At 38.8% G+C, this 17866-nt stretch overlaps 2 protein-coding genes across 2 annotated transcripts in view; one reads left to right on the top strand and one right to left on the bottom strand.

Moving 5' to 3' along the window:
- On the top strand, positions 1-16060 carry otud4 (OTU deubiquitinase 4). Its single transcript, XM_081386811.1, has 20 exons — positions 1-533; positions 1575-1658; positions 1784-1834; positions 1991-2037; positions 3497-3569; positions 3658-3739; positions 3821-3971; positions 6216-6273; positions 6374-6497; positions 6588-6652; positions 7461-7561; positions 8105-8223; positions 8302-8437; positions 9365-9488; positions 10093-10177; positions 10466-10521; positions 10947-11793; positions 13731-13907; positions 14038-14078; positions 14185-16060. Exons 1-20 carry the CDS (start codon positions 378-380, stop codon positions 15307-15309), a joined length of 3702 nt encoding a protein of 1233 aa, XP_081242937.1. The 5' UTR covers positions 1-377; the 3' UTR covers positions 15310-16060.
- The window catches only part of abce1 (ATP-binding cassette, sub-family E (OABP), member 1), a 22107-nt gene continuing 19665 nt past the window's right edge, over positions 15425-17866 (bottom strand). Inside the window, exon 18 of the mRNA XM_081386818.1 lies at positions 15425-17151. Coding sequence (XP_081242944.1) covers positions 17104-17151 — 48 coding nt within the window. The 3' untranslated portion in view covers positions 15425-17103. The remainder of the gene's footprint in view (positions 17152-17866) is intronic.

Here is a 17866-nt window from a genome sequence, read left to right on the forward strand (position 1 = left end):
CAGTTCTGCTGCTGTAAGTGCAACATGGGTTGTGTAGTTTCACTTTCTTTTTCGCCTACATCTCCCAGCGTCTCCAGAAATTCACTCGGATCCTTTTATTTTCTCGTAATGCCTTAAGAAACTGCACATTTACCTGTTTCACGCGCTTGTGATCACCTGGGAGACTAAAGTGTATTCAGCCCTGGACGCGTGTGTGTTCGTGGATGCAACTGAACCAGAAACAGCTCCAGCTTTGCTTTGCTTTGCTTTGAAATCAAAAGCGAATCCAGTAAATCAAGTCCATCAGGAGCATTTAGCTGGAGTGCAGGGATGGTAAGGAAACTCGAGCTGCAGATATAGTGTGATTATATATTGGGATTGTGTTGGAGTGGATCATCATGGAGCTCCGGGCGACATCAGCGGGCGCTCAGCAGCAGCTGGCCGGTGACAGGACGCACGAGTCCCGCATGGACGAGTACCTGCGCTCGCTGGGCTTTTACCGCAAAAAGATCGCCAAGGACGGGTCATGTCTGTTCAGGGCCGTGGCAGAACAGGTCAGAAGACTGATACTGATATTTACAACCCCAGTTTTTAATGTGTTACTTGTTTATTAACAAATTCAAATACACTCAAAACGTCCCTAATACACCGTAAATGTGTGTCACCGAGTGCTTAAAATGTCTAAAATGTCACTCAAAGTCACTGAAGTAAAACTTACTTCCCTGTTATCATAGCACTTGTGAACTAAATGTCACGGTTTGTAGTTTCTACGGTTTGTCAAAATCACTTTTTAGTTTATCTGAAGCTAATTAGCTTTAGCACACTAACGTTAGCAGTTTATGCTAACATTTGCACTAATAATAATAACAACATGGGTGTGGTTTATTTCTGCTTACACACAATTAAGTGCTTAATCATATTTAAATGAACGATTACTTATTTAATCTCTAAAAGGTATGAACTGAGTATCTAAACTATAATCATTCAAGTTTCGTTAGATATTATCGGTTGTCGTCTTGATTTTGCTTAATTTACCATTAAGTTTTATATGAAGGGTTTATTAAAGTGTCATTTTTTAAAAGATAATGTACAGGTTCGTAAATTACTGCAGGGCACAAATTATTTAATAATCATTACTACCTGATCAGGTGCCTCACTATAATTGCTAATTTCTTTATTCTTATTAAATGTAAACATACATTTTACATACATATACATATAACAACATTCATATACGAAGTTATTATGTAGTTTCAGATGTTTTATTTAACCTTATAGGATATTAATTATTTGGTAGATGAACTTAAGGATATGTCGAGACTATTGTATATTATTCATATTGAATTATTAATGGTGTTAATACATAAATTATATAATGGACTCCATGATACAGTTGAGATAAAGTATGCTGAATCATCACTCATGAAGTATGCTGAATGAATGAATTCAGTGCTTTGTGTTTTGATAAACCTGTTATTCCAGGTTATGAAAGCTGAATGATGAAGTTTAATAAACTGAATGACTCGGCCGACATCTTTTCTTAGTATCTGACAGGTGTGTGTGTGTGTGTGTGTGTGTGTGTGTTTGATTGACAGGTGTTGCACTGCCAGGGTTTACACACAAAAGTGCGTGCGGCCTGTGTGAATTATCTGAAACAGAACAGATCTAACTATGAGCTGGTGAGATTAAAAATACATTTTATATTCATATATTTACATTCCATTGTAAATGCATCAGAAGTGTCAGTTGACCTCTGACCTGTTGTATTAAACTTGTCTTTGTTCTTTCTCAATGTGTGTGGTAGTTTATCGAAGGCGACTTTGAGACATACCTGGAGAATTTACGGGATCCTCAGGTAACAACAAAACTTTGTACATTCAGGCCGACGCTCTTATCAAGTGTTTTAGTTTCTTATAAAAACATTGGACTTGGTTGTGATTTTACACACTCTCTTAATGTTAAAATGTAGACATTTCTAACACTCTTTCTCTTCATTCCTCCATCCGTTTAGAGCTGGGTTGGACAGGTGGAGATCACCGTTTTGGCTGAGCTCTATAAGTGAGAATATTACATTTCCTCATGTCTTTTAACTGCACATTTGCAGGCATGAACTGTGTTGATGTCTTGTTCACTGACAGTGAATGGCCAGTTGTGCATTACGCTCATTTGCTCAAAATGAGTTTTATAACATGTCTCATTTGACAATGATTCGGTTTTCTTGTTGCTATGATGATCTTGGAGGGAAAAGTGTTTCCTGTAAACTGTTAATCGCAGCAGTGCAAAATGCATCATATGATGAACAAGATTATCAGTGCATGAATTCAAGGAATGCAAGCGATTTCTGATTTAGTTTTCCATGTATCATTTTGTAAAAATGACATTCCTGCATGTGGGCCAAGACAAATCATATAAAACTGTGAAATAGGTCAGTAACATGAATTTCTCTTTAAGTGCCCCTATTATGCTATTTTAAAGGATTTTGTTTTGGAGTCTCCTATAATAGGTTTACATGCATCTAAGGTAAAAAAAAAACATCTTTTCTTAAAATATATGTACACTGCAGCATCAGCTCTTTTCTCACAGTGTCTGAAACCTTTTGATAAAAGTTTCAGTTTCTCTAAACCCTACCTTTCCGTGAGCATACTCCGCTCTGATTGGTCAGATGGCCCAGTCTGTTGTGATTGGTCTACTCTGCTCTGATTGGTCAGATGGCTCAGTCTGTTGTGATTGGTCAACCGCTTACAATGCGTGTCAGAAACCAAAGACCCACAGTGACACGAACAGTGAACAATGCCGTATGTTTTTCCGTATAAATTTCAGTGCAAGTCCTTGGGCCCTATCTTACACCCGGCGCAATGCAGCGCCAAGCGAGAGACGCAAGTGTTTTTTGCTAGTTTCAGCCCGACGCAGTTGTCATTTTCACATCCTGCACCCATGGGCTGCTGGTCTGAAAACGAGTGTGTGTTCTGGCACATTGTTGGAGCGTTGCTATTTTGAGGAAACAAATAGACTGAGCCATTGACCAACTGAAACCTGGTCTAAAGTCAATGGCGCAATATTTATTTTTTTGTTATTTAATGAGCGCGTTAGTAATGTGCGCCTATAGGCCGGTCCACAACGCGCGTACACTCTGCTTAAGACACACACAGGGCAGCACACACATTTATCTGCACTTTGAGCTTTGAAACTTTGCAGAACTTTTACATTCACAAACAAGCTTTATTACACACTGCATCACTTTAACTTCAGTGTCCATTGGTATCCACCGCTTTGCTGCTCATTTGCATAAAGTGAATCAGTTCTCAACTTTGTTGCATTGCTCGACAACCTCACATTGCATTTAAATCATTGAAATCTTCTGTTCAGAAAATATTGCTGTCAAGGTGAACGCCGCTTTTGTGTCACAACAATAGCGGCTTTACTTTTAATATCAAATGATTAAAGTGTATTTTTTATATTTTCAAAGTCTAAACTGTTTGTTTACTATCTCTGATGGTGTAATGTTTATTTCTTCCAGGCATGATTTCATCATTTTCCAGGTGCCTGATCAACCACCCGTGAACATCACAGAGAACGGCTTCCCTGATAAGGTGCAGACTTGCATTCATGCAAGATTATTTTTTTTAAATTATGGCTGTAACACTGAAATAAATCTCTCTCTCTCTCTTTCTCTGTCAGGTGCGACTGTGCTTCCTCAATGGAAACCATTATGACAGTGTTTACCCACAATCCTTTGAGAAAAGTGCTGCTGTTTGTCAGTGTGAGTGCTTCTTCTTTATTCAGTGAATTAATGGTGCGATATGCTTTCAGTGTCAGAACCGAACCGTTTCTCCCTCTCTAGCGATCCTGTACGAGCTGCTGTATGATCGAGTGTGTGGCGTCGAGCGCGGCGTTCTAGGATCGTGTATGAAAGGAGGAAGAGGACGAGAGAAACTCGACTCAGAAGAATGCAAGAGCAGTGAAGAGTCTGATCTGGAGGAAGACGAGTTCTGGTTCGTATTCGCATGTTTGCATGACACTTTTTCTGTCGCAGCATCTTTTGGACAATGTGATTATAGTTTTTGCAAGTTGTTAAAGAGCGGACGATGCCATATTGGGCTGGTTTCTTATCTTAATCTATAGGCTTATAATATATCATTAGATACGTTTCCATCCACCTAAATTTTTGTGTAGTTCTTTTTTTTTAAGAAAAGCATCTCAAGCACAGTACAAGCATCAGATTGTTACAGAATGAAATGGAGGGGGAAAAACAAAACAAAAAAATAAACAAGCATAATAAATGCTCGCATACAAATGAACATATAATCACAGTAATATATACATGTAAACAACTAAATGTACCAGAAAAATTAAAAAATTACGTTTTATCCTTAAAATAATCTAAAAAAGGCCTCCGAGATTTTAAGAAAAGATCGGGTTTCATTTCAAACTCCAAATTTAATCTTTTCAAGTTTGAGGGCAAAAAGTAGGTCAAAAACCCACTGATGGAAGGTTGGAGGAGATGGCAGTTTCCAATGAATTAGTTAGTATAAGTCGTCTAGCCCATTGGTTCCCAACCTGGGGTCCGTTCACAGGGGGGGCGCGGGAGCGGATATGCTTTGAGGTGAATAAAGATGCATAAAATGTTCCACTAATAATTTTATATAAAAATATATATATTTTTAAATCATATGCTTACAATACCGATTTCAATTACAATTCGTTATTTCAAATGTAGGCGCGTTGCGCGTGGCAAGCGCGCTCATAGACGCCGGCGCGACCACAACATTGCCCAACATCAAATGGCAGACGTAGTGCAAGCGGAACGAAACTGCTCGTTATTGTGTGGTTGAAGGACCGTTTATCAGTTTGGACCAGTGCAGCGCGAGCCGATCGTGATCATGCGACACTGTTACTACACAGCGCTAATAAGAGATCCAGTAAAGAAAGCATTTGAATTCGCCACAGAAGTAATAACATCGCTGCGAGATCTAGTGAGAAGCATTCACATTTCTCCGTTATTAACGGATCAAACAGCGCTGACGTGGAAACCAGGAAGAAACATTGTGCCATGAATGAACTATCTAGTGTCATCAGCAACACCATGGATTTACTGTAGTAACTGCAACTATGGAAGTTTGGCAGGAAAGTAACATTACATAGGTTTTATTTTGACATTATGAATACAATTGCTGCCCTCAAATGTTAATTTGAAAGGAAATTTCTCTGGCATTTCTTCTTTTTGCTGTATCAAAACAGGGGGGGTTGTTAAATATGTACATGGGGGGGGCCCAAGGAAAAAGGTTGGGAACCACTGGTCTAGCCAACAGTGTGCAAAGTGCAATATTATCCATCTCTAAACCTGTGAGTTTAACCTTTTCCGTAAGAACCCCAAATATAGCTTTCAATTAGTTGGGGTCTATTACAATGGTAAAAATTTTTGAGAAACAACTAAAAATTCTCATCCACCTATTTTTTTTTTATGTGAATTTGGTGATACCGCAAAAAAAAAAACACTGAATGGAAACGCCATGATGTATATAAATTCTTTCAATGTGCATAAAAAAACGAATGCGAAGTGGATAATTTTTAATCCAATGTGCATGAACTACGATGGAAACACATTTACCAAATAATTCCCTCGATGCGCAAAAAAAACTGACGTGACTTTCCCTCAGCAGAGGCTGTGATTGGATAACTGGACTAACCAGCGGACCAATCAAATCACAGCATCTCAAATATTATTTTGGTGGCTCTGAAACGCCTGAGTCAAAGTCTGTCATCAGAATGATTTGGTGTCTCACATGATTGCGTTCCCAAACACCAGCATCCGAACGTTTACTGAATTTCCTCATAAATGATGGAGGTTAAAAGAGCCACTGTTTCTTCCTCGATCGCAGCAACTTCCATTTTTATTACAGATATTTTGCACCAATTTCCCAGAAAGTGATGATTTTGTTCCCTTGAACACATGGAAACGATGCTTCATTTGCAAATGTTTTATGCAATATTCCAATTTTGTGCATTAGTTAAATTTGCAGCTTTGGATGGAAACACAGCTTTTGTTTTATGATCCAGTCATTTCCAATTTATGAAATCAAGTCCTGCACTTATGATCTGCTTCACTTGGAAATATGTATCAACAGAGGTTAAATACATTCAAATACAATTTCATAACTAGTTTTATTAACCATGTTGGTGTGTGTGTGTGTGTGTGTGTGTGTGTGTGTGTGTGTGTGTGTATTTGGTCTTGTTAGGTCCAGTGAAAGCGGAGAAAAGACGACTAATGTGATGAACGTCAGGCCGCCGACGAGGGTGATTTCTTCTCTCTTGAAAATTGAAATTTCAGTGTTTTTGATGACACTCTGACTTTGTAGGATTAAATATTGTGGTAACGAGTCTATCTGTGCTTCAGGGTCGTGGGAGGGGCCAGTCTCGAGGAAGGGGGCGTGGCCTTCTGTCCACTAAGGCGCAAAAGTCCCTAAACCCCGCCCTCTACAGGAACGTGGAGTATGACGTGTGGCTCCGCTCTAAGCGAAGTACATTATCTTTTTTGTTACTGATTTGAAATTTAGTTAGTATCTTGAATGATTTATATTAATATTTTTAATAACTATGTGCGTGTTTAGTTCAACAGCAGCGAGATTTCTGCATTGCCGCAGGAATGCAATACGCTATCGGAGACAAGTGCAAGGTGAGCAGTGTGTGTGTTGACGTTTTAAGCATTTGCATTTTATTAATACAGGCTCACACCATTTAAAGGTTTGGAGTGGGGATCAAACTACTGATCAAAAGTACAATGAAAATTGTGAAATATTATTACAATTTAAAATTACTGTTTTCTATATGAATATATAGTAAAGTATAATTTATATCCTGTGATCAAAGCTGAATTTTCAGCATCATTACTCCAGTCTTCAGTGTCACATGATCCTTCAGAAATCAGTATAATATGATGATTTGATGCTCAAGAAACATTTGATTATTATCAATGTTAAAAAATTTTTTTTTGCTGATTTATATTTTTGTGGAAACCGTGATACATTGTCTTTTTCATGATTCTTTGATGAATAGAAAGTTCAGAAGAACAGCATTTATTTGAAATTTAATCTTTTGTAACATTATAAATGTTTTTACTGTCACTTTTGATAAATTTAATGCATCCTTGCTGAATAAAAGTATTAATTTCTTTTAAAAAAAACAAACAAACATCTTACTGACCCCAAAGTTTTGAACAGTAGTCTATGTATGTGCTGTTATTTATTTTTTTATAATTTATTATATATTTCCCTGCTTTTGTTTTTATTAATTTAATACTTTAATGTTGTTTTAATATATATTTTTGTGCGTTTTAATTGTTATTTGTATTTTTAACGTAGTCACTGCATATTTTTAGTTTAAAACACCTTGTGAAGCATTTTACATATGAAATACATATCTACACATCAAATGTGTTATTATCTTCAGAGCTGTCTTGATTTAGTGTCCTCTGTCTTCCTCAGGTGCAGCTGAGTGGCAGCAATCGCTTCTATAACGCTTATGTTCAGGAAGTCAGTCCTGACAATGGGCCAGTCACTGTGTTTATTGAGGAACTCAACAGACCGTACGTGTTTCATATTTATCTCTATATATGTGTGAAGGTGTTTTCAGAATGGCACACTTCCTACTATTTTAGAAAGAGGAGTATGCAGTATGTATACTGGGCATGGACTGTGAATGTGCAGTGTACAACCAGAGCACACTTTTTAAAATAAAAATATATATATATGCGTATACATGTTTATATGGGTATGTATAGATAGATAGATAGATACATAGATAGATACATAGATAGATAGATAGATATAGATTGCTCTTTGTATCGTTATAAAATTATTTTTATATTAGTAAAATTATTATTTATTTTTTTATTTGCATTAATCAACAGGCAATACCATGAGAATTCCTTGATAAAAACATTTAGTTGATTTTATTATATTTTTATATGAACGAAAACATATTTAAGACAAAAACAAATTGTTTTACTTAAAATGTATATTCTTAACCCTAAAATATCAAATGAAAATTGTATATTATAAACAATATACAATGTTCACCATTTAATCACCCCATATGTTCATTCCCTTGTGTGTGTGTGTGTGTTTAGACAAACTGTGCCGTTGTTGAGTTTGCGTCTTCCATCTGAAGAGCCTCAGTCATGGCAGACGGTGGCAGACAAGAGCAAAAGACACAGCGTTCCAAACAACGGCGCGCAGACGCCCTCCGGTACGGTCTCTCCAGATCAAAAACACATGTGAATGGCATCAACTCACACACACTCACTGTCTGGGTTTCTCTATGCAGAATGGGAGAGCAGAGGAAGTCGGAGGTCAAACAAAGCCCCGCTTCCGTCAGCGCCCAGTGGCCGAGTTCATAAGCAACACTCCTGGCCTCCGCAAGCCTTCCCAGACGAGCCGGCGGGAGGACGCAACAAGTCCAGGTGCGTTTCACTGGCCTGTAGTTAAAAATATCACGTTAATCTTTAACACCTGCATTTTGTCTCATTTTCAGTGTAGGGGAAAGTTACTTTTAAATGTAATGCATTACAATATTGTGTTACTCCCAAAAAAAAGTAACTAATTGCATTACTTAGTTACTTTTTATGAAAAGTAATGCATTACATTACTTTTGAGTTACTTTTTCTTAGCTGGGCTGGGCTTGTTTGTTAACCAAAGAACAATAGGATACAGGAGAAGGAAGTTCAACACTCTCACACACACACACACACACACACTCACTCACACACACACACACACACACACACACACACACACACACACACACACACACACACACACACACACACACACACACACACACACACACAGTGCACACAGTGCCTCCTCACTTTAGTTCTCTCAACATGGGGACAGGAGAGCTGTCAGTCATTAAATGTGAAAAAGTAACTAGCGTAACTTATTTGAAAAAGTAACTTCGATATTTTGTTGTAAATTGAAAAAGTATTTATTTATTTATAAGTTTATTTATATAGGGACAGTACGGAAAAACATGATTCTAGTCGAAAACTGGAAAATATGTATTGCACATCGAGAATATAGCATTAGCTAATTTCCGTCTCGGGTCCCTAGAAACCCTACTAATCAAATCCTGTACCTATTTTAAGGATGCTCCCAACCCCTGGCATGAATAACTAATTAAAACAAACATTTATTAAATTTAAATATGCGTGCAGTTCTGGTTTTGTAATGCGTAACTTAACTAGTTACTTGAAAAAGTAATCTGATTACGTAACTCAAGTTACTTGTAATGATACCCCAAACACTGCTCATTTAGTGCAGAAAGAGGCTTCTAAAGACACTTGATTTGTGTAAACTGTGAAATTCTCGCTGGTTTGATGTGTTTGTAGACGATCCGATCAGCGCAGCAGTCCTGTGTGTGTTCTTCCCGAGGAGGAAGAGGAGAGCGTCGTGTTGGAGCTTCTTCACAAAGACGAGCACAACTTTCCCTCGCTCGGAACAAGCCCTCAAACGGTGCAGCTCTTGCAAACACATTTACCTTCTATAGTGTGAGGTGAAACATGATGTTCAGGTAGAAATAATGTTTGGAGGGACTTGGTTTTTCCGGTGCATGGTGATATTATTGCTATGGTATTATTGTTTTTTCCACGCCCCATGACTGTGGTTATGCCAGCAGAAAAAAACATTGTTATTGTGCTGTCAAATCGATAAATCCCATCTAACATAAAAGTTTGCGTTTATATAATGCGTGTGTGTGTATGTGTGTGTAAATATGTATGTATGTATGTATATGTAAATATGACCCTAAGTTAATTAGGGTCATATTTCATTCACCCTGATTTTATCTCTCAAAGTTTTTCGCAAAGTAAATTTATTTATATATACACTTTATTCAATACATATTGTTTCAAAGCAGCTTTACAGTTATAAGAAAATAACAGAATCAATTATGCAAACTTCATAAAATATGAGACCGTCTTAATTCTGCTTTAAAGAAGCTCTAAATACCTCAGTAGTGCCTTTTATTCAGCTCAAGTCAGTTCAGTGCTTTAGTAACACCTAATGACAAAGATTCAAATGCATATATTTGTGCTATAATAGTTTCCTCTGAATTTAGGCCACTGCTGCTGAGGTCGTGAAGAAAGGAGGGGAAAGGAGAGGCTCTCGGAAGAAGGAACAGAAGGAGTGTGTTTCAGAGACAGGTGAAGCTCCGCCCCTTTATATCCAGGTTTAACAAAATTGCCAGGCTGAAGAAATTCTAGGCCTCCAAATGATACATATTCTAAATATACAATATAAAGAAGCAAGTATAATTTATATATATATATATAACAACAAATATTTGCTTCTTTATAATGTATATTTATACATAAGCTTAAACATTCAACACAATGGACAGTCTTGCCTTGATATTGCTATTATGGCTGATCATATTTTTATTTATAAATGGAATTATTATCCTGAAGTTTATTTTGGTTTTCGTTTTTCAGAAACATCCCAGAGGCCTGTACAGAGACAGAAGAGCGCCACTGAAGAAAAACCTGGGGTGAGTTGCATTGAGTCACTTACGTGGATAACAGCTGATTCAGGACTATTTATTATGGCTTTGTTTAAACTGTTGACAGGTGCTCCCAATTTGCACACTTAAGTGCATACCAATTTGCATTACTCTGTTCTGTTTTGTAGAATACATTCTGGGGGGCATCAGGCTCTGATGCTGAAAGACAAAATAACCTTTTATAACCTTTTAAATAACACTACAAAGCTGAGTATATAATATAAGTGCATAGTGTGTAGTGCGTCATTTGGTACTCAACTTATGTCTTTTTTAGATAACCAAGAGATATACTAGAAAGTATTGTAATCACCATATCCAGGTGTATGGCAACAAAACAAGCAATGTATCCTGTCCCTTCCGTGTTAATCTAAATGTTTTGTCCTTACAAGTTGCTGGTTTATATTGTGTTCTAGATAAGGGTTTCTGAGGAACCAGTGCAGAGATCCTCTCCAACAATAAAAGAGAAATTGCAAGAGAAACCCATGCCTGTCTCTTCACCTCCACATCCTGCTGTTATCTCCTCTGGCCCCAAAACAGTCCCATCTGCATTTCAGACGTCATCTGCTACTGTCCCTGGTCTTGATAAATCCTCTCTTGAGGCAAAGACCCCTATTCAGCCAAAGAATAGCCATGCTCGAACCCCTTACAACAGTCAGTTGGTGTCCACTTTAGCCCCTTCACAGCCATCAGTGGCAGCAGTCTCAGTTCCCACCCTTGCGTCTATTCAATCTGCCCCTGCATTGAAACCGTCCCAACCCTCATTGCAAACTGCCCCAGTGCTCCCCACATCTGAGCATATTTCCCACCCCAGTCAAGCACCATCTCAGATTAACTTGGTTGCATCTCCGATCACCCCTGTCCAAGTACCTGCTGCTATCCCAACTCAAACAACTCTGGCATCTTGTGGCTCAATCCCAGATGCCCCTGTTGAATCCACCCCGTCCATTCAAACCACTTTTATTTCCAATCCACCCCTCCTACCTGCCTCTGCAATACCTGTTTCTGGCCAAGCTCCGGGAGCTGCCCGTATACTAGATGCCCCAGAACCGCCTTCTACCACCCTTCCCATTGATGGAAGAAGTGGTCCACCAATTGCCCAAAAGACTGTAGATCCTCATACCACTATGACACCAATCCCTCTTTCCCAAGCTTCTCTCCCCTCAATCTCCCCTCCCTCTGGTCCTGCCCATGCTCCACTTCCAGACTTACCTCAGTCCTCAGATCCACAACCCTGTGAAACATCGGCCACACCTTCCTCTGGTAAGTTTTGTCTGATTAAGACTTAGGGCCAATCTCATTTCTCTGTCTTACCCCTTCCCCTACCCCTACCCCTTTGTCTGCGTCTTCCCCTTGCCCCTCGATACCGAGTGAAGGGGGGTAGGGGGAAGAACGTTTCTCTAAGAAATGAGACACCACTCGATTACCGTTTGCATCATCTTCCCTTTCCGCTAGCTGGCTGCTGCTACGTCAACAGAGGCGATACACGTTGACATAAACAAACGAAGATGCCGTCATCTCGGGTTGTGATATCGATTGCCTGGTCTCTCTTTATCTTTGCACGCTTGTGTGTTATCAGTCAAAGACATTGATTCATTGTATTTAACGGCGGCGCCGGCGACACCATAGCTAAGCAAAACATTAGTAAACGGCAAATAGCGCATAGCTGCTAGCTAGCGGTTAACTAGCGATTCAAAACAAAAACATTACAATTAAAACCGCTTGAACATTTTATTAAAAGTATCATAAAACACGAGTGTCATTAAACTGCTGAAAATAGTTACATTTGTGCGACTCACTTCTGAGAAATTCCTACCCCTCTCTTTCAAGTGTGGTCCTCCGCAAACTTTGTTTCAAGGGCTATGTAGCCCTACGCCTTGGCCCTAGCCCTTAATCAAAATGAGAATTGGGACACCACTTCCCCTCACATGAACGCGCAAAAACGAGGGGAAGGGGTAAGAGTAAGGGGTAAGACAGAGAAATGAGACGCAGCCTTAAGGTCCTTGCACACTGAGTCCGAAATTTCCATGGACTGTAGAAAAATATGGGCGTAGTGTCCTGTAGGTTTCTAAAGAGCAATTTTGAAGCCCAAAGTGGGCGGAGTCGGCCGTTGCCATCTTGGTGTTGTGATGAACTGCAAATGGGCAAAGAGGCGGGATTAGCTGAGGTGACGTGACGCTAACAGACCACTAAGTGGCCACACCCTTAATTATGCAGAACTTTAAGGCGTAATATAATTTAAAAAGATGAGTTAGAAAAAAATTCACCTCCCTCACAGTTTTCATGAATGGCAAAATTAGCTATTTAGACCAAAACCCCTTTTTTACACCATGCTGTAAACAAATTTTTTTCTGCTGTAAAGTTGGGCATTTTAACATGGGGGTTTATGGGATTGACTCTCTTTTGGAGCCTGTCTCTAGTGGCCCATCGATGAATTGCAGTTTAAGTCACTTCCGTTTTGGATTCAAGAGAGAGACCTGAAAGGTTGCCGCTTGTTTTTTTTGTATTCGTCATCCTAAAAATTCGTCAAGCACAGAAACCTAGAGTCCGATGCGTATTAATATGTTGTGAAAAAAAAAATCGCAAAACAATACAAAATGGAGTCTTCAAGCAGTGAGGATGATTTTGTTGTCCTCTCTATTTTCTTAAGCCACATATTAAAAAGAAGACAAAGAATTTCTGTGAACCAATTGATCTTGAACAATTCTGGATTTTGGCGTTCGCTTGTACGGTGGCTCTGAATTGTCAAAATACCTTTTAAAATCAGGCATGAGAACTCCTCACCTTTCGGTGAAATTTGCCGTTTTAAAACCAAAATGGGTCACCTACGTGATTTGTACAGATCCGATGTTGATTGATGTTGTAAAGTTGATTGGATTTTTTTCTGCCGTATCCTTCTCACCTTTTTTACCCCTGACCAGTTTTCATGCCTGTAAAATACTTGCTACGGATGCGAAAAACGCACAAAATTTACCCCATCGGAAATGTTTTATGACGGACAAAAGATTTGGAGGCCGTGTGTAAATATGATTGACACAATGTGAGGTTGTATTTATTTTTTAACGTGTGAACATTTTGAATTCCGTGTGCAAGGACCTTTAGACATGACATTACTTGAAATGGATCAAGTAAATCTGGTTACAAATGTTGACTTCCTAGTAAATCAACCAAGTTCTCACAGAGCATCTCTTGTCCGCCAGGTGTAGCCCCTGCTCCTGACCCCCCATCCCAACCCCAACAAATCCCCTATCCTCATCTCCAATGGTCTCAGCTCCTCCAGGACCCAGTTTATCCAGGATTCCCCCAGAATGAGAAAGGAGAGCTGGAACCACTGCCTCCCTTTTCCCTTTCCCAAAAAGGAGAAGACCTTCCACAAGGTAATGAAAACCCCAGAGATCTGACATATACATGTAAAAGCCATTGAATTGACTACAACATCCTCTCAGTTGCTCATTCAAGGCTAAATGGCAACTTTTAATTTTAGAAATGCTTTCTGTACTATTTCAGATATCAATGTCCTCAAGTTCTTCTTCAACCTCGGTGTCAAGGTACACTTCTTCTTTGCATTTGTTGCTTCTTTAATGGCTTCATTAATGGCTATCACTATTTATGGAATTACATAGAAGTGTATTCACATACTCCCAATGTCCTCAGGCATACTCTCAGCCGATGTTTCCTCCCATCATTTATCTGGGTCCACTTAACCAAGCCTATCAGATGCACCTCAGAGGGCCTCCTCCTCCTTCCTCTGACTCTCCCTCAAATCCCACCACAATGGCTTCATGGCAACCAGAAAACCCTTCTCCTCCTCAGAATTTGAGCTCAGTCCCTGACTCCTCATTGGAAAGCCATGCTCCCGTTGCACCGGAACCAGTTGGTAGTGGTCCTGTTGGTCCCATAGAGGTGGGAGGGTACAGTGATCATCCTCAATCCCTTCCGATGCATGTCCCACCAAGAATACCAATGCCCTGGTCAACTTCTTCTGGACAAAGTGCCTATGGGAATTACCCAGCTTCCCCTCAAATGCAGTTTTCAGCACAACCCTGTCCACCTCATGGGAATCAGATGTATTCACCTTCATCTGTTGGGTACCATCATATCCCGCCTCCACCGATGCCTCATGAAGCCTTAAACCATGTTCCTCATGGTCGGATGGATGTCTTGCCATTTGTTCATCCCACATTGGATAGAGGTCAAGAAAATGGCCAGAGACCTATGAATATGAACCCCCAGTATGGGTCCATGCATAAGATCACTGGCTATCCAGGAACCCAACCTCAGTTGAGTGGTGGTGATTACAAGCCGGTCGATATTCCCGTTTCAATGGCCACAATGCAACCTCAGCACTATCCTGGACCTTGTCCTGTTGTTCAACCTTTCCAGCTCGGCCAAATGCAAGGAGACATGACGGGATTGACCTCTCTAGCCAATGGGAATATAGGAAGACTTGGGGGAGTCTACGCAAAGAACCTCCACCCTGGACAATTTGCTGAAGATCCTTCCCGCCTTGTCCACGCGTATTCTCCCGATGACAATTGGTCAGTTGAAGAGATGGAGATTCCCAATGTGGATCTCAGAACCGGCCAGTCCTTCTATAGCCAGGCCTATAGAGGTGGAGGAAGACGTGGCCAAGATGATAGAGGTGGATATCGAGGTCGGAGTCACCGGGCCCGGAAAGATTACTCCAGTCGAGGTAGACTGGATGACCAGTCGTCCTATAGACATTATGGGAGACGAGGCCCAGGGCCAAGGGTCGGGATGCAGATGCCATATCAGTGATGCTTAAATGCTGGATATACACTTGTTTTTGGTTTACAATGATGTCAGATACACAAAATCTGTTTGTATTTTTGGGTGGCTTTTTGTACATTATTGATTAGTAATATATCCAATGTTTTTAACGGTTTTCTGTCTTTCTCCCCACACACATTCTTGTTTAAAATTAAAGCAACTCAGTTTCATGTTTTGATTTCACAAAAGCCTAGTGGAAATGTTTGTTTGCATAGATGTTGTAATAAAATCTAATAAATAATCTAGTAATTTTTTTTTTTTTTTATTTCTTGTTGAGCTGAATGCACTTCCCCTACATGCACACTAAAAGGGAAAAAACATAGATTATACCATTATATTGGTTTGAATGTATAAATGTTTCAGATCTATGTGAATTTGATTATTATAGTTTTCCTTTCCAATATTTTTTAATTTAAAGTTATATGTCAAGAATGTTCTACATCTTTTAGCATGGTTTTTTTTTTTTAGACTGTCTTAAAAATTAGATTTTTTCCTGAAAAGCTTGTAAAAGATTCAACTTGTGCTGCAAAGAGTATAATGGTGTAGCATCTCACCCGACACAGCAAAGTGCCTTTTTGTCATGTTTTACTTGTGCATTTTTTGGGGATTTCAATATAATTGGTTTCCTTTGACCACGTCTTTCTCGTGCACTTTCAACCTCTTCCAGATGAACGTTGATGCCTCTAATTAAATTAAATTTCTGATCCAAAGATGTTGTTTTAACACCAAATAAACGCCTAACAAGATCTTTCCAGGTTGTCGTCTTTCCATTTATCAGCTGCAATTCCCTCCAAGGAAATTATCTTTTTAATATATTTGACCAGTACAATTATATTCCTCTTATTTTCATTTGTAAATTATAGTGTTCTCTTACGAAGGTCTAAGAGACCTTCAGAGAAAGAAATGAAGTACATCCAGATAAATGTAGTTTTGACACCAATTAAATGTCAAAGAACATCCTTCTCTTTTGTAATCTTTACATCAAGTTAGTTTTTAGTTGCAACTTGACACTTTTTGCCATTGAGATGACTGGGAAAAATTTTCAAATTCAAAAGCACTTTTTTTTTTTTTTTTTTGTTGAGTTATGATTTTTCCATTTGAAGTCAGTTTTTAGTTGCAGTTCTTTAATAAAAGTTGAAGTAAATGTAGTTTTGACACCAAATAAACACCAAATACAAGCCAAAGAACATCTTTCTCCGTTGTGGACTTTCCATTTAAAGTCAGTTTATTCGTAAACAATCTCACTGCACAGACGTGTCACCCAATATTACTGAGACATCAGATTGTTTAGCTGGTTTTAATTTCAGCTTCAGTTGCATCTTCACACGACTGCTGAACTCAAAAGCCAAATCTGGTTGAAATCTGGTTAATATGATGCAACACATTGTGTAACATGATTAAAATATTTTATTCAAAATATACAGTTGCATGTTTGCCGTGTGTAAAGCCGTTCACACCACTTTATGACCAGAAAGAACTTATTGATAACAGTAATTCAACCCAGAAACATACATATTTTCCAGGTTTCATTCTCGAATCATATCCTCTCCTCTCTTTGGCAAGACTTCACAAGCTTGGCTTTCATCTCATAAAAGACACATCTTGTCTTGTTTGTTGAATCGCACCAATGACGAGAGGAGAGAGCAGAACCGTGTGTGTGTGTAATGGACCCGATGGGCAGTGTGACGGTGGTGGTAATTCAGTCAAACATGTAAGTCCGCAGTGCCAGCGTTTGCCGGTTTGATGTCATACTGAGCGGCTACATTTGATGAAATGGGATCTTCAGTCGTCCAAGAAGAAGTAGTTTCCACTCTTCTTTTGTTCCACATCCTTTAAAACGATAAAAGAAAAAGGGGTTTTAATGAACAGGTACAAAGATACAAGACTAAGGACCTTCAAGGTAGTGATGGGCGCTTTCAAAACATGCTTTGTGAAGCTTCGAAACCGTTGCGTTTAAGTTAATTTTGAAGCTTTGATAGTAATTATTACAGCAAAACATTATTAAAACAATCAGTACTGGGGTTTAAAAGACTATATTTATAACCCTGGATGACAAAACCAGTCACATGTCGCACGGGTATATTTGTGGCAATAGCCAACAATACATTGTATGGGTCAAAATTATAGATTTTTTTTTCTGCCAAAAATCTTTAGGATATAAAGTAAAGATCATGTTTCATGAGGATATTAAGTAAATTTCCTACTGTAAATATATAAAACATTTATTTTTGTGAGTGAATGCAGCACAATCACGAACATAAATGGACTTTAAAGGCGATTTTCTTAATGTTTAGATATTTTTATCTAATACATCAATGGAAAATATTGAGAAAAAATAAAATATTTGTATCTAATACATCCATACATCAATGGAAAGCATATTTATTCAGCTTTCATGTGATGTTTAAATCTAAATTTAAAAAAATTTACCCATGTGGTCCAAGGTCACATTAAAAATCAAATTAAATCAAAACAAACTGAATTGAACTTGTTTCATGATTGAACTTTACACAGTTACTGAACTGACTTGAGCTGAATAATGTCT

The sequence above is a fragment of the Scardinius erythrophthalmus genome, assembly GCF_964197995.2.
Source record: "Scardinius erythrophthalmus genome assembly, chromosome: 15".
Taxonomy (NCBI): Eukaryota; Metazoa; Chordata; class Actinopteri; order Cypriniformes; family Leuciscidae; genus Scardinius; species Scardinius erythrophthalmus.

Coding starts and splice junctions, on each gene's coding strand:
- otud4 (XM_081386811.1), top strand. CDS start 378: ATGGAGCTCCGGGCGACATCAGCGGGCGCTCAGCAGCAGCTGGCCGGT. Junction 9,489..10,092: donor TCGGAACAAGCCCTCAAACG/GTGCAGCTCTTG, acceptor CTCTGAATTTAG/GCCACTGCTGCTGAGGTCGT. Junction 13,908..14,037: donor AGGAGAAGACCTTCCACAAG/GTAATGAAAACC, acceptor GTACTATTTCAG/ATATCAATGTCCTCAAGTTC.